A 12,970-nucleotide genomic window follows, 5' to 3' on the forward strand; every position below is an offset into this window, starting at 1 on the left:
ATTTATAAATGGGCCAGCTCTAACAGTTTTGGCTAAGTGATATCCAGACCCTGAACCAAACCCACTTATAAACGGGTTTGGTCAGGTCTAACGGGTCTGGGTCACCTTGATTTTATATCAAAATTAATCAATGCCAATTAATAATAAAATCCCAATGGATGGACGGGGCGGATTTCTCACAAACATCACGGGGTGTGATACATGCGTCAATGCCGGTACTGAAAACATTGAGATCAATGACAAAGATGGCGACACGAATTCCTCTCGGCACCATCTCATGGTCTCATAATCAATCAATAGGGGTTGGCATACGTTCAGTTCCTCCCACATAACCTACAATGTCAAATAATACTCGCCTAAACTCTTATCCCCTTGTTGAAGCACAACGATATTTTGAAGCAACTTGAATATACGAGTTAAATTCTTCTCACCTAAATACATCTTTTAAATTTTCTAAACTTCTTTTGCTTTTTTTAAAAAGATATTATTTGCACTAATATGTGGTTCCATGTTGTTCCATAACAGAGCTCTAAGTTGAGCATCTTTTGCCACCCAATCTTCATAATCTTTTAAGCATTCATCGGGCTTAGGGGATGTTAGATGCTCTAATTTTCTTCTTCTAGTAAGAATTGGATTTGGCCCATTGTAAATAATTCACACGATTAAGTTTGTTTGAAGTAATTTAAAGATTCATTAACTCAAATGAAGGCCGAAGACTACTCGTAGTATCATTCTTGACGACCATATTTTAAATTTTAAAATAAAAAAAAATAAAAAATAAAAAATAAGAGAGAGAGAGAGAAAAGAAGGGATTAAACACATAGGGACGAACTTGAACTTACCAAATGCTTGGTTTAAAAGAGTGTAGTTCAATGATCACCACCACACATGTAAGGACTAATTGACGACAAATATGAAGAACCCCTCACTTCCATTCATGATCTCTACACCCACACTTGGTCTTCAAATATGATAGTAGATACACAACGACCCACTCTAAACCATCAAAATGGTTGTATGTGAAAGTGGGCCTCAAACGCACTCACAACACACAAGTAGACAACCCATGGTATGGGGGTTGAACAAAAAAATGAAGGAGATTTGCGTAGATCGGCCCCCAAACAACTTAGGATTTCACCTTGTGGAGAAGAAAAGGAAAGAGAGAGAGAGAGAGAGAAGGGGAAGGAATGCGATACTGGATCTTTTACCTCTTTGATACCATGTTTCTTGAGTTAAATTGAGAAGGCAAATGAGAGAGAATATGAGAAGAAGCAAGAGAAATGGAGAGAAGGCCTAGAAGGTAATGACGCCTCTAGCCTCTCCTCTTATTATCATTAGGGCTTTCATAATATATGTGAAAGTATAAAAAAATACCCCCCATGCTTAAGTTGTTACATAAACCAAAGCCCATATGCTTAAACTCTATCCTAACACATCAACTTAAGGACAAAAACAGAAAATAATAAAAATGAAACAATAGAAACCATAATCTCCATGTGAACTGGGCCACACGTGTAGTCATCACCATCTATCACAGTCCATCGACAATATAGATTATCCTATATATAAGTTTGAGAAATAGTTCAACTTAAAATGTTCCTTAATAGCAAATCACCACAAGTTAATCAGCCGGAATGAAATAAAGAGACTAACTAACAATACCAAATCTCATATGCCAATGTTATATGTTACTACACTTATTTGATATCGACATATCGAAAGGATTAGACTAGGCAATTAACTCCGTACTAATGTTAGATGAGACCAGGCTAACTTATTTTGCCATAATCAAGTTATTCACTCGTCGACATGAAAAGTAACACCAAATAATGAAAATAAAAACTACTGATATGAAATTATATAGCCATTTAGGTTCTGTAATGGGGAAAGGTACCAAACTAACCCGTGTTGACCTCGTCCCCTCCCAAGTGGAAAAGCTCAAATGGGAAAATTTTTCTCATATCTGTAGAGTACAAAAAACCTTCAGAACAAATCATATAAAAAATGTGATGAGCAAAATACAGTTGAAGAAAACATATAAAATCCCCATGTATAAAGATAAAAGAACTTCAAGGCCCCTTTAGTAAGACCTAAGAACCATATTCTACTGGTTTCTTATTTTACAATGCAACTTATGCTTCAACTTGTGTCATTCATAACATTATAAAAGATGCAGGAAGTTTACACCTCGAGGCTTACTCAGGGTGGGCCTCTCACAAAATGCCTAAAGCATGGACATAAAGGGTTAATGTCATGAGACTTATGCCTCAAAAAGTTAGGTTAAGGGAGGTGCGTGCCTCTTGTACGCTTTACACCTTTGGTTAAGAACCTTTAGCCTCTACATCCAAGAATAAAATGTTTTTTTTTTCCTATATTTACTTTAACCCTTTTTTCCTTCTACCACCATGAAACAATAGTTAAGGAGTAAAACATATTCTAGAGGTAGTTTTAATCCCATTAGAGAGTTCTATCAATCTACTCTTCTATGCAATGAATAATTGAGCCCGTGGATTTTATTTTCTCTTCCAAACTGTTTAATATTTAATGCTATAACATGTACATCTTCTTTTGTTGGTTATGCTTGTTCCAGTTATGGATTCAATTAGATAATCATGTGTCATAACTATTTTAACATTTCGAACTAACTGATTAGAAAATACACAATAATTAATTCCTATGAAATATTAAAGTGTATTGCGCATATTTTTATATAGTTTTTACAATATATTCCAAAAAATTTTCGATATTTGTCATATTTTTAGTTAAACACTCAAGCTAGGGACCAAGGAGGTGTTTCAAGAGGCCTACACCTCGCCTCTCAAGAGACATAGACGCCTAGTCCTATGCTTTTGCATTTCAAAACACTACTCAAAAATTTCCAGTAAATAGTTCGACTTCATAACAAGGTGTTCTATATATGTTACGATATGGCCGTAAAGGCTGATACATATAGTTAATGGTTGTGACCGTTATGCGATATAGGGGTGAAACAGGGTAGTTGGTTTTTTGGGACCATATCGGCCGTTACGGGGCATAACGACCGTTGCCCCCGTAACGGTCGAAAAACAACCACTTTTTTTTTCTATTTAAATCCATTTTTCTCCTTATTTTTGTGATTTTCTCATTCCAAAAAACTTTTGTAGATTATTCTACAACAAATTTCAATCACTCTTTACTATAGTTTTTAAGATTAAAACCGTAGATTGAACCGATTTGGGTGAATAGAAGCTCCGAGGACCATTTTTTCAAAAAATTGAAAAAAAGTGGTATTTATGTTTTCTTTTCCTATTTCTAATTCTAATGCTTGATTATGATGTGTATATATTAGAGACACATAATTATGTTTACAAATTCACTAGACAACTAGATACAACACTCTCACCAAAGAGTGGACCGTATGCTACCATAAACATGTTAAAAACAAAAAATAAATACATATTTGGAATATTTACATTATTCTGGATTTTCTAAATATTTTTTCAACCTTTTTTAGGAAAATAAAAATAAAAATCAACCGTTATGGTGGTCATAATGGTTGTTACACCCCTATTTCGGCCATTACAACCAATACCCATATCAGTAATGGTGGTGACTGTTACGGCCCCATTACCGATACGGAATACCTCGCTTCATAATGGCTTAGTTACCAGTTCATAAATGACCAGCTACGAGGTAAAGCTACAAAACCTTAAAGAAGATTTAAAGATTTTATTTATTTTTTTATTTTTTTTTTTTTAAAAAAAAAAACTTAGAGAATTTTAGAAAAAAAATTAAGCTCTAGAAGAAAAAAACCATTGTTGCATCGAAGAATTACCTCTATTTATAGATTTTGATAGGGCCTAACTCATGAGGCAATTAGTTCCAAAATCCTAACCAACCTCCATAACAATGAATGCCATATATTTGATTAAATGTAACATTTGTTGCTAGAATTACATTTGGACATACAATGATGCAGCTCTGAAAGCTAGAAATCTGATATATCTTCTTGTTATGACTTCAATCGCAATGAAATCACCCTAAACAAACTACATGGTGACTCAGCAAACTCCACCATCATCATAACCTAGTCCCAACAATTTGAGGTCGACTTTATGAATCTTATTTCACAAATCATTCCTAAGGCCCTATCCTCAGTAGGCGAACAAGCCTTTGAATCCCTTCTCGGTTCTCACTACCTTGACCCAAGTCCTTTTAGAACTTCCTCTTGTCCTCTTTTCAAGCTACTCATCAATGCTTCCTCCTTACGGGAGCTATCTATGTGCATGCCCAGACCATCTCATTATGCTCTCCATCATTTTCTCTTATTGGTACTCCCAAGTTGCTTAAGATGGCTTGCCTCTTATTTCTGTCTTGCCTTGTCACCCTTTAAGCAACGTTTATTTTCTGGTCATCTTGCCTTGCCTCTTAATCACCCAATACTATGCCCCACAAAGAATACTTGTCTAATGGTTGTCTTAGAAAGTATTCACTTGAGTTTCATTGGCATCCGCTCTAATTCAATTAAACATACTCCTTGAACTCTCCATCATTTTGAATGAAAGAGCCAAAAAAACAGATAACCTTCAGAAGTTACCTAAATGCTCCATAATAAATAGAACAAATTATTGAATCAAGACCAAATATATCAAGGGCATGTGAAGAAAACAATTTAATAAATATGTTACAAATAATAACTTTTAATCCAGATAGGAATTCATGGAAAATGAAAGGAAAAGTGTAATCATTAACAATTTTTCCTTGTTTGATTTGTAAAGAAAATCACGGATTCCATGATGTAATCATAAACATTTCCACTTTTACAATTCTCAAGCATAAAATTTAAGGTGAAATTTGTGAGATGAATTGGAGATTTCCACTTGCAAATCAAACAAAACACTATAGATGGAATCCATTGGAATCTATTCCTCAATAGTACCTAGGCAAATAATGATTACGAAATCCTTTCATTTCCCATGAATTCCCACTCATCAAACAGGCCCTAGAACTCTTCTAAAGTTCTTTCTTAAGAAATTCTTGACAGTTCTTTTGCACAATTCCCGTTAAGTGATTACTCTCTTCTTCTTCATTTTTCTTTTTTCTTTTTTTGAAACCATATTAGTGATTTAATTAATTGGAAACCATAGAAGACTTGATGACCTATGGTCTAACTGCTTGTATGGCCCTTGATAGAGTGGAATGGTGGAACAAGATTCATGTAGCCGAGGCCCAATTAATTGGGATAAGGCCTAGATGACAATGATGATGATGACATAAGTGATTTAATCTTCATAAGGTGCAAGCCAGCAAGCTGAACTGAACAAGGTACCTAACCATCTCATGAGTCTTGACCAGAGTAAACTAACCACTTAAACCACGAAGTTGAAATCTATATCACATAAAACACTGATCACTAAAGCTGGCAGCAAAGTCCATCTTTCTTTGTCTTTGGGTCCATGATTGGATCAGGTTACATTATCATTGGATTGGTGGTCGGAGTCACACAACTCTTCCACAACAGGTCTATAGGAGAAGCCACAGACTTGATCTACAAAGCATTCTACTATGAATAGGTGGCACTTACGTTCCTTCCAATTGCACTAGAACCATGATTCCATGGAGTTCCCTATGACCACAAGATTACTATTTCAAGCTCATGACGTTTTTATCATTTTATGACGATTCCCTAGAATCGTCTCCCAAATCCTCTTCTTAATCAGTCCTAGGGTCAATTTTCAAAATTTACATTTAAAATTTCTATCATTCAAGGGACATAAATCATGAATGAATTTCAAGGCATAGTGACGTAAGGTTTGGCAAGTGATGGAACGATGGTAGTGGAAAGCAAAGGAAAGAAAGATAAGGTTGGTCAAGGGGACCCCTCTAGCCCTCCCCCAAAATTTTGAAGTTAAAAAGGAAATCCACAACCATATCATATGGAGGTGCTTTTAGAAAAGATGAGGGAAACAACAAGGTGGCATTTTCAACATTGACCTGATTAATAGAACCCAATGAGGTGTGCACACACTGTTCACCACAGTGTACATTAGTGATAGACAATGAGCAGGTCGAATGGCTTATCAGGTCAGTCTAGGTGGAAGCATGGACTAATCAAGGCAGATAAAAAAAAATTACTCCAACTCCATTTGAAAACTTAATTGTTGAAGTAGACCCATAAATGTCATATGATGAATGAAATCAAAGGAGAAGGAACAGTGGGACTATCTTTCAGTTCGGAAAGTTTGGGATCTACATCCATTCAAACACCAGTCTTAGGAAGAGAAGCGAATGAGATAACCAACAACCTAGACAAACAAGGTTGTGTGGAGAGTCAAGCTTGCTCTTCATATCAGGTATTCATTTCCCTTTGATGTACTTGACTTTTTCAATTTTATTAATTATAAACAACATTACTTTTCACCCTTTGCAAGAAAACTTACACGATTTGGTTGTATCAGTGATTCAATTAACCACTTTTGTTTTTCCATTGCACATCCACTACCAAGAATTCATGCTTCAAGTTCTGTAGCCTTGAAGCCAACAGAAATTTTCAAGTATTCAGCCATTTTAAAAGTACTTTCAAATAATCCTCTCATCAAAATTTTGCATACCAAAAGAGAAAGAAACATTTCAAGTCAAATATTCTAAAAGAAATTATAGTGTGTGGAAAAAAAAAAATCACTGTTTTCCAAAGACAATTTCAAGATTTAGCAGATAGTCACATGTCGCAATACCTGATTTTGTGATGTTCCTGGGTCAGATGAACCACACATTCAATTTCAAACATTGACAATTATACAATAGGTCCAACCAATGTTTAAAATATCGTTATCACGTAATGTATTGCACCCTTGGGATACGGATACATATTGGTTATCGCATGGGATATATTGGTTGTATCATGTAATGTATTGTTGTTGTTGGGAAACATGGGAATATTTGGAAAATGGTCGAATTTTTCAAGGAAACTTCAAGGATTGTTGAAAAAGACATCAATACACACTTGGAAATCAAAACATTACAAAAAAGGTGCACATGATAGGGGTTTCCTTTGTATGGGGTCCTAAAACATGCATTGTCCAACTGAACTGATGCAAGTATATTTAAAGTCTGTGCATATAATTTATAAATGTAAGAAGACATGTATGGAAACACAAGCAATTCTTTTAAAAGAAAAAGATGAATCACTAGATCAGGTTACATGTTTGATTTTGTGTTTGGATAAAAAGATTGCAACCGATTTGCGAGAAATTGAGAAATTTTCATTTTTTTCCAATTTTCCGCAACCTGCCCCATCTCCCCCAAATCTCAAAATCGAAGCTCCAAATCCATGATTTTTCCTGGAAAACATGAAGAATCATATATTTGTAACAATTTGACATTGATTTAACATGATTTACAGCCAAAAAAAAAAAAGCATTAAAAAGTATAAAAAATTGAAAATGCTCACCGGATCGAATAGGTGGGATATATCAATACTACCTATGCATTTCGTATTGCATAGGTGGGATACAAGATATATCATGGGATATATCGACATATATCGTCGATATTTAAAACATTGGGTCCAACTTCCTTTTAAATTCATGATAGATATGCAAAGATGTTTACCATTCAAAATGAAAAACAAAACAAAACAACTAGAACTTGTATTTTAATTGCCTCTTCTACAAAAATTTCAACCTATAAATTATCGCAATCTTCCACAATACTCCCCCTTCCTAATCCTTAAATGAGGCTTTAATAATTACTCCACTTCAATGCAAAAGATTTGCATATAAAATATCACCATGAACCAACACCAACAAAGGCATTTTATTTGGAGCTTCACCTCTCAAAATGCCTGAAATCAAATCAAATGTGAAGTTTTGGGAGACATCAAGTGGCTCCCTACAGGTAGGAGAAGGCCAAAGATCAGGGTAACCAATGCCCCTGCACAAAGTTAAAGGCACAAGTTAGCATGCAAGATAACAATGAAAAAACCACACTTGAATAATAATGAAATAGCACAACTATACAATTGTAAGAGTAGATAATTAAAGGCCGCAATTGAACATTTCCATTCTATTATGTTTTAACTTTGAAGCAGATCTCACTTTTCCCATAATGGCTCCCATTACAGGATAAAAAGAAACAGAAACGTAACAAGTATGGATTCAGAAGTATTTTCATTTGGGTTCTCCAAAAGAGAGAAAGAAATAAAGAAACGGAATATCTTGGTGATTTATTGGACTAGACAATTAGCAAAAAAAAAGACAGAACATTCTCATCCTGTTATGTTTTGAGTCTTTGACTCATAGACAGGTCAAACTATTCTCGCAATCGATAGTCGCATAAATCACAAAATAATACATACAGCACAGAATCACAAATATGAGCAAGAAGTATATTCACCTTTGTCCTAAAATATCAGGAAACGGTGAGAATTTTGCATTACAGAGACCAACAAAGGATAAGATGCCAATATATACCAATCAAATCTGTTGATTGATAGTGTATAAAATATTTTAGTGACGGATCCCCACAAATAATGATAAATATGACAATTATACAATATCGAACATGTATATTCTCATTTACATTGGAAACATGATATGATGTGCCAAGTTTCAAGTGCTCTAAGCACCTTCCTCTAGACAGAGCTTTTGCTAAGGGCTTTTGTTTTTCTGGAAGATAGGACTTTACTAATGAGAGCAAGAAAAAAAAAAGCAATGAAAAGGCAACAAAAAACCAGGAAAAACAAAACACTACTAAAACACCATGAGAAGCTATCTCCTGTCAGCGGTGGTCAAAGAACTAATGCAGACCCCCACTTTCGCTAGGGCCTCCACATTTTCATTTGTCCCCTTAGTAACCCTGCTAAAAATCACTCGACGAGAACTAGCCAGGTCCATCAACTCCTCTATTAAGCCTGCCACCCGCCAAGGCCAAATGTTTCAGTTTTCGAGTGAGATGGAGTTAGCTGATTCACCTTCAATGATCACCAGGAAAATATTAAATCTGATCGCCGCCTTCAAGGCTTGGAGAATGCCTCCAGTTGGTTCAATTCACACACCCCAATTGGATCAGAAAAATCAGCAATCAACTTCCCTCTGCAGTCGTGTGCAACCCGAACTATCCCAGTTGGCCCAGGCCCCAGGGTTCCGATAGGAAGATCCATCGGAGTTAATCTTGAACCAGCCGTCCAGAGGGGCTGGCCACCTGCGGCTCACATCCTCTCTGCCAGTCACCACAGAGGGTTGCTGACCAAGGGTGCCAAAACATTGCACTCATGAAACCATTGAACCCATGATCCCAGTTAGTCCAATCGATAAGCTAACACAAAGCTTATTCCTCAAGGCCTGCACACTTGATGACCACTCTCGGAAGTTTCTTTTGTTTCTTTCCATCCAAACACTCCAAATAACTGCATAAATCACCTTACGCCAAGGTTACTGATTAAGCCCCAAGAGGCAACTGTCTAACTCTCACAAGCCAGAGCAACCGTCTCAGGTAACACCAAACTCATTCCAAATTTCTGTAAGACGCCTGTCCAGACCTCCCAAGCTATGGAACGATGGATGAAGAGATGGTAACCATCTCTTCCATGGCATAGCACATGAAGCACCTAATCTTTGTCAAGATTTCATTAGATTCATCATTAATCATCTCTTCCATGACAAATGGGAGTCATTTCAACGTCTTTTATCTTCACAGAAAAGACATTCCGCAAAAGTAGTAGCACTCATGCATATGGGTACCCACCACCTCATGCAGTGAAAAAGAATGGTGATGATGATGACGATGATGAGATGTAACAAGGGACTATGCTCTTTTTGAAACCCCTAAATTAAGCACAATATCAACCTTGTTTCACTGATATATTCATGCAAATTCAACTCCGAATGTTGGGCATATATTTTTTAACTTCAAAAAAAATATCAAGCAATCGATAGAATGTCTATGAGGCTAGCTCATTCTCTAGCATCCAATGCCTCGTCACATTTCCTCAAATAAAAAGTTGTTTCAAGTGTCTTTAGCACTTCCTTCCATGATTCAATATCCCAAATATGATAAGTACCTTTGGATTGATCCTCATAGGGTACAAAAAATCTTTCCCAAATCTTATTCCCCAACTCCTTTCCTCAATTTCTCCAATATGCTGGCGGTTTTCAGTATGTAGGATCTATCCACTTCAGCAACGAGCTCACAAAGATCTTGCCCTTCAAGATATACCTTAATAAACAGTCTCCAAAATTCATAATCAGGTGTTTTTAAGATTCTACGAATGAAATTGATTCGATCTGCTCCACCCTTGGTGACTAATTAATTTTCCAAATGCAATGCTCTTCTATTGGAACTTCATTTCTCGAGAAAAGAATGGGTTATTGTTAAAAGTTACATGTTCACTCCCCAAGTATAGGGTTGTGATGTACTAATAAACTCGGTGAGACCGAGGTCGAATCCCAAGGGACTGAAACCTGTACGTAATCTGAAACTAAATAGAACTAGAACTAGACTAAGATGTAATCTAAATCAAGTAAAAGGAAGGAATAATTGTGAATAGATTAATTAAAAACTAATAAAAATAAAGGTGGGAACTAGGGTTCCAAGGATCCACTTGTAGCAATTGGGAAGTTACCTTGTATTGATTCAAGGACACAACTAGAATCAGAGTCCCATCCTATCCAGTTGGTAAGAAGAGATTTGTCAGATCTCTGAATGTCTCATGGATCTAATCATCAACAGATACGATTGGTGTAGATTTGGAAGTGATCCCATCACCTAACCATGCCCAGGAGACTATGGCAAACAATAGCAATTTACTAAACCCACAGCCAATCACAAGAGAATTGTGAAAGTTAGAAAGGGGTTCCGTCACCCAACCATGCCAACGAGACAATGGTGAACAACAGGGCCTCCTAAGTTCACAATCTCATAATGAAAAGAACATACTCAAAGCTATTGCAGATCTACTGTAATTTGAGTCACAATAAACTATTAAAAACTAAAAGTATTCCTTAATAATCAAACTAAAATCCACAAGAGTTCAATAACCATGAATCAAAGCAAAGCTAACAACCCAATCCACTACAAGCTTCACCTCTTAGCCCTAGCTAAGAGGTTTAGCCTACCACAGACATGATCAACTAATTCTAAAAAGAAAAGAAAAGAAAAACAGAAAAACTAAAAAAAACTCTCTTGCATTCACGTCCACAATCAGGTCCCTCTCTCTCTTTCGTCTTCTTTCCTTTATAGTAGCGTGAAGCGATGGAATGTTGTCGGTTTGGAGAACCGACTGAGTTGGAGTCGAAAATGGAGTGCATAAACTCTTTACGCAGCAACAACAAACGTTCCTTGCGTAGCGACAAGTATTCGAGAAAAAATAGAAATCTGACGCAACATCCACTCCGTTTAGACTTCTTGAGATTGTTCGACCCCTTCTTGGGATGATGTTTTGACGGTCCAGATGGGTGAACCGATGAAATATGGTGGACCACAACGTTTTAGGACGTCCGGTTCTTCCGGGCTGTGAAACAGAGGTGCGCTTCTTGCGCTAGCTGCCGGTGGGGCCTATGATCAACATCGTTTGGGGAATCCACACCGTCCACTGAATTCTACTCGAAATTTCTATTGGGAAAGGGTATTTTTTTGCCATCCCTTGATGCGGCCCACCTGATCTATCGTTTGGTGATGATTCGACCCTTCAGCGAGCAAAAGAGCAGATTCTAACGTGTATTAGGCCAAGATCTCCTAGGGTGCGGTCGATTTCTCTTCCTGAGTGCATTGGATGGATTGGATCAGCCGTCCGGATGATGAAGGTGGGCCATGCATCCTCCCAGCAGCGCGCTGTGCGGACGCTGAAAACGGAAATAGAGTTGTTTCTGTTTTCATCGGTCAAGGCAGTTTGACCGATTTAAATTCGTTTGGTGTAATGCAAGTGTACAGCTAGTGTGCACTCCCACTCACACGAAGTGGGTCCCACCTTGATGTTTCGGAGAAATCCGCGCCGTCCAATTGTTGTGTCATCTCATATAAGAGTTGAAACTAATTTTGAAGCATATCCAGATCTCATGTGGGCTGCGAATCGGAGACTCATGAGCTGAACTGTCCGTTGGGCCACTTCCACAGGGATCCAAGAGCTGAATTTCGATGTGTACGGTTAATTTGTGAACCTCAAGCCAGATATAAAGTTTTGAGCCAAACGGATGGTGGAAAGCCCGTGATCTTGCATCCTGGACGACTTTCAGGCCCTCTTTAATGTGAATGGCTTGATTTCCTCGGATCTTTGGCATGTATATTCCTCGATCTTGGTCCCCTGGGGTCCGTCCCTTACTTGATGACTTTATAGCGTTAAATTCATGCTTTTAGCACCCTTTTTCAGTCCACGCCCATAAATTCACCTTGCAGCACAAACACAATTAAAATAGGCCATTAAACAGTATCATGATCGTAAATCTAGGCAATAACTGGGGTCTGATGTGCAATATTTTACACTCAACATTACACCAAGCAAAACTTCATCAAGCTAACAGGATAGCTTTGATACCACCACCCCACAATAGGTTTCCAACTCTCCACTTAAGCACAAACGCCAATCGTTCTTTTTTTTCTATATATAGAGGATCTTATTGGACTGGCAGTCACAAATCAATCAGATAGCTCTATAGACCAACCGGACAGTGGAGTCCACGTGTCCAATCAAGTGATGATCAAATGCTCATTCATCCATTTTATCACTGTTTACAGCCCTGCTTACCAACCATGCTGCAATACAGTGCATGCATTAGTGTACATGGGTCCATAGAGCTTACATAGAAAGAGCTATAATTGGATTAGAACTCTTTATTTTAGTTTTCTTATTTCAATATACTCTCCTAAAGCAAGTTTGAGTAGATGTAGGCAAGTGATATGGGGTCCAGTGACAATTAAGCAACAAGTCTTTTAAGAAGCTCATTCTAGAACATTGTAGAGGAGAATTATAGCGAATATAAAGGCAAGAGGGTTGTAC

At 37.2% G+C, this 12,970-nt stretch overlaps 1 protein-coding gene across 1 annotated transcript in view; it reads right to left on the reverse strand.

Annotated features, from left to right (window-relative positions):
• The window catches only part of LOC131241155 (beta-hexosaminidase 1), a 77,707-nt gene that overhangs the window by 22,221 nt on the left and 42,516 nt on the right, over positions 1-12,970 (reverse strand). The window contains 2 exon segments of the mRNA XM_058239856.1: positions 1,904-1,963; positions 7,811-7,911. Coding sequence (XP_058095839.1) covers positions 1,904-1,963; positions 7,811-7,911 — 161 coding nt within the window.

Source organism: Magnolia sinica, chromosome 1 (assembly GCF_029962835.1).
Source record: "Magnolia sinica isolate HGM2019 chromosome 1, MsV1, whole genome shotgun sequence".
NCBI lineage: Eukaryota > Viridiplantae > Streptophyta > Magnoliopsida > Magnoliales > Magnoliaceae > Magnolia > Magnolia sinica.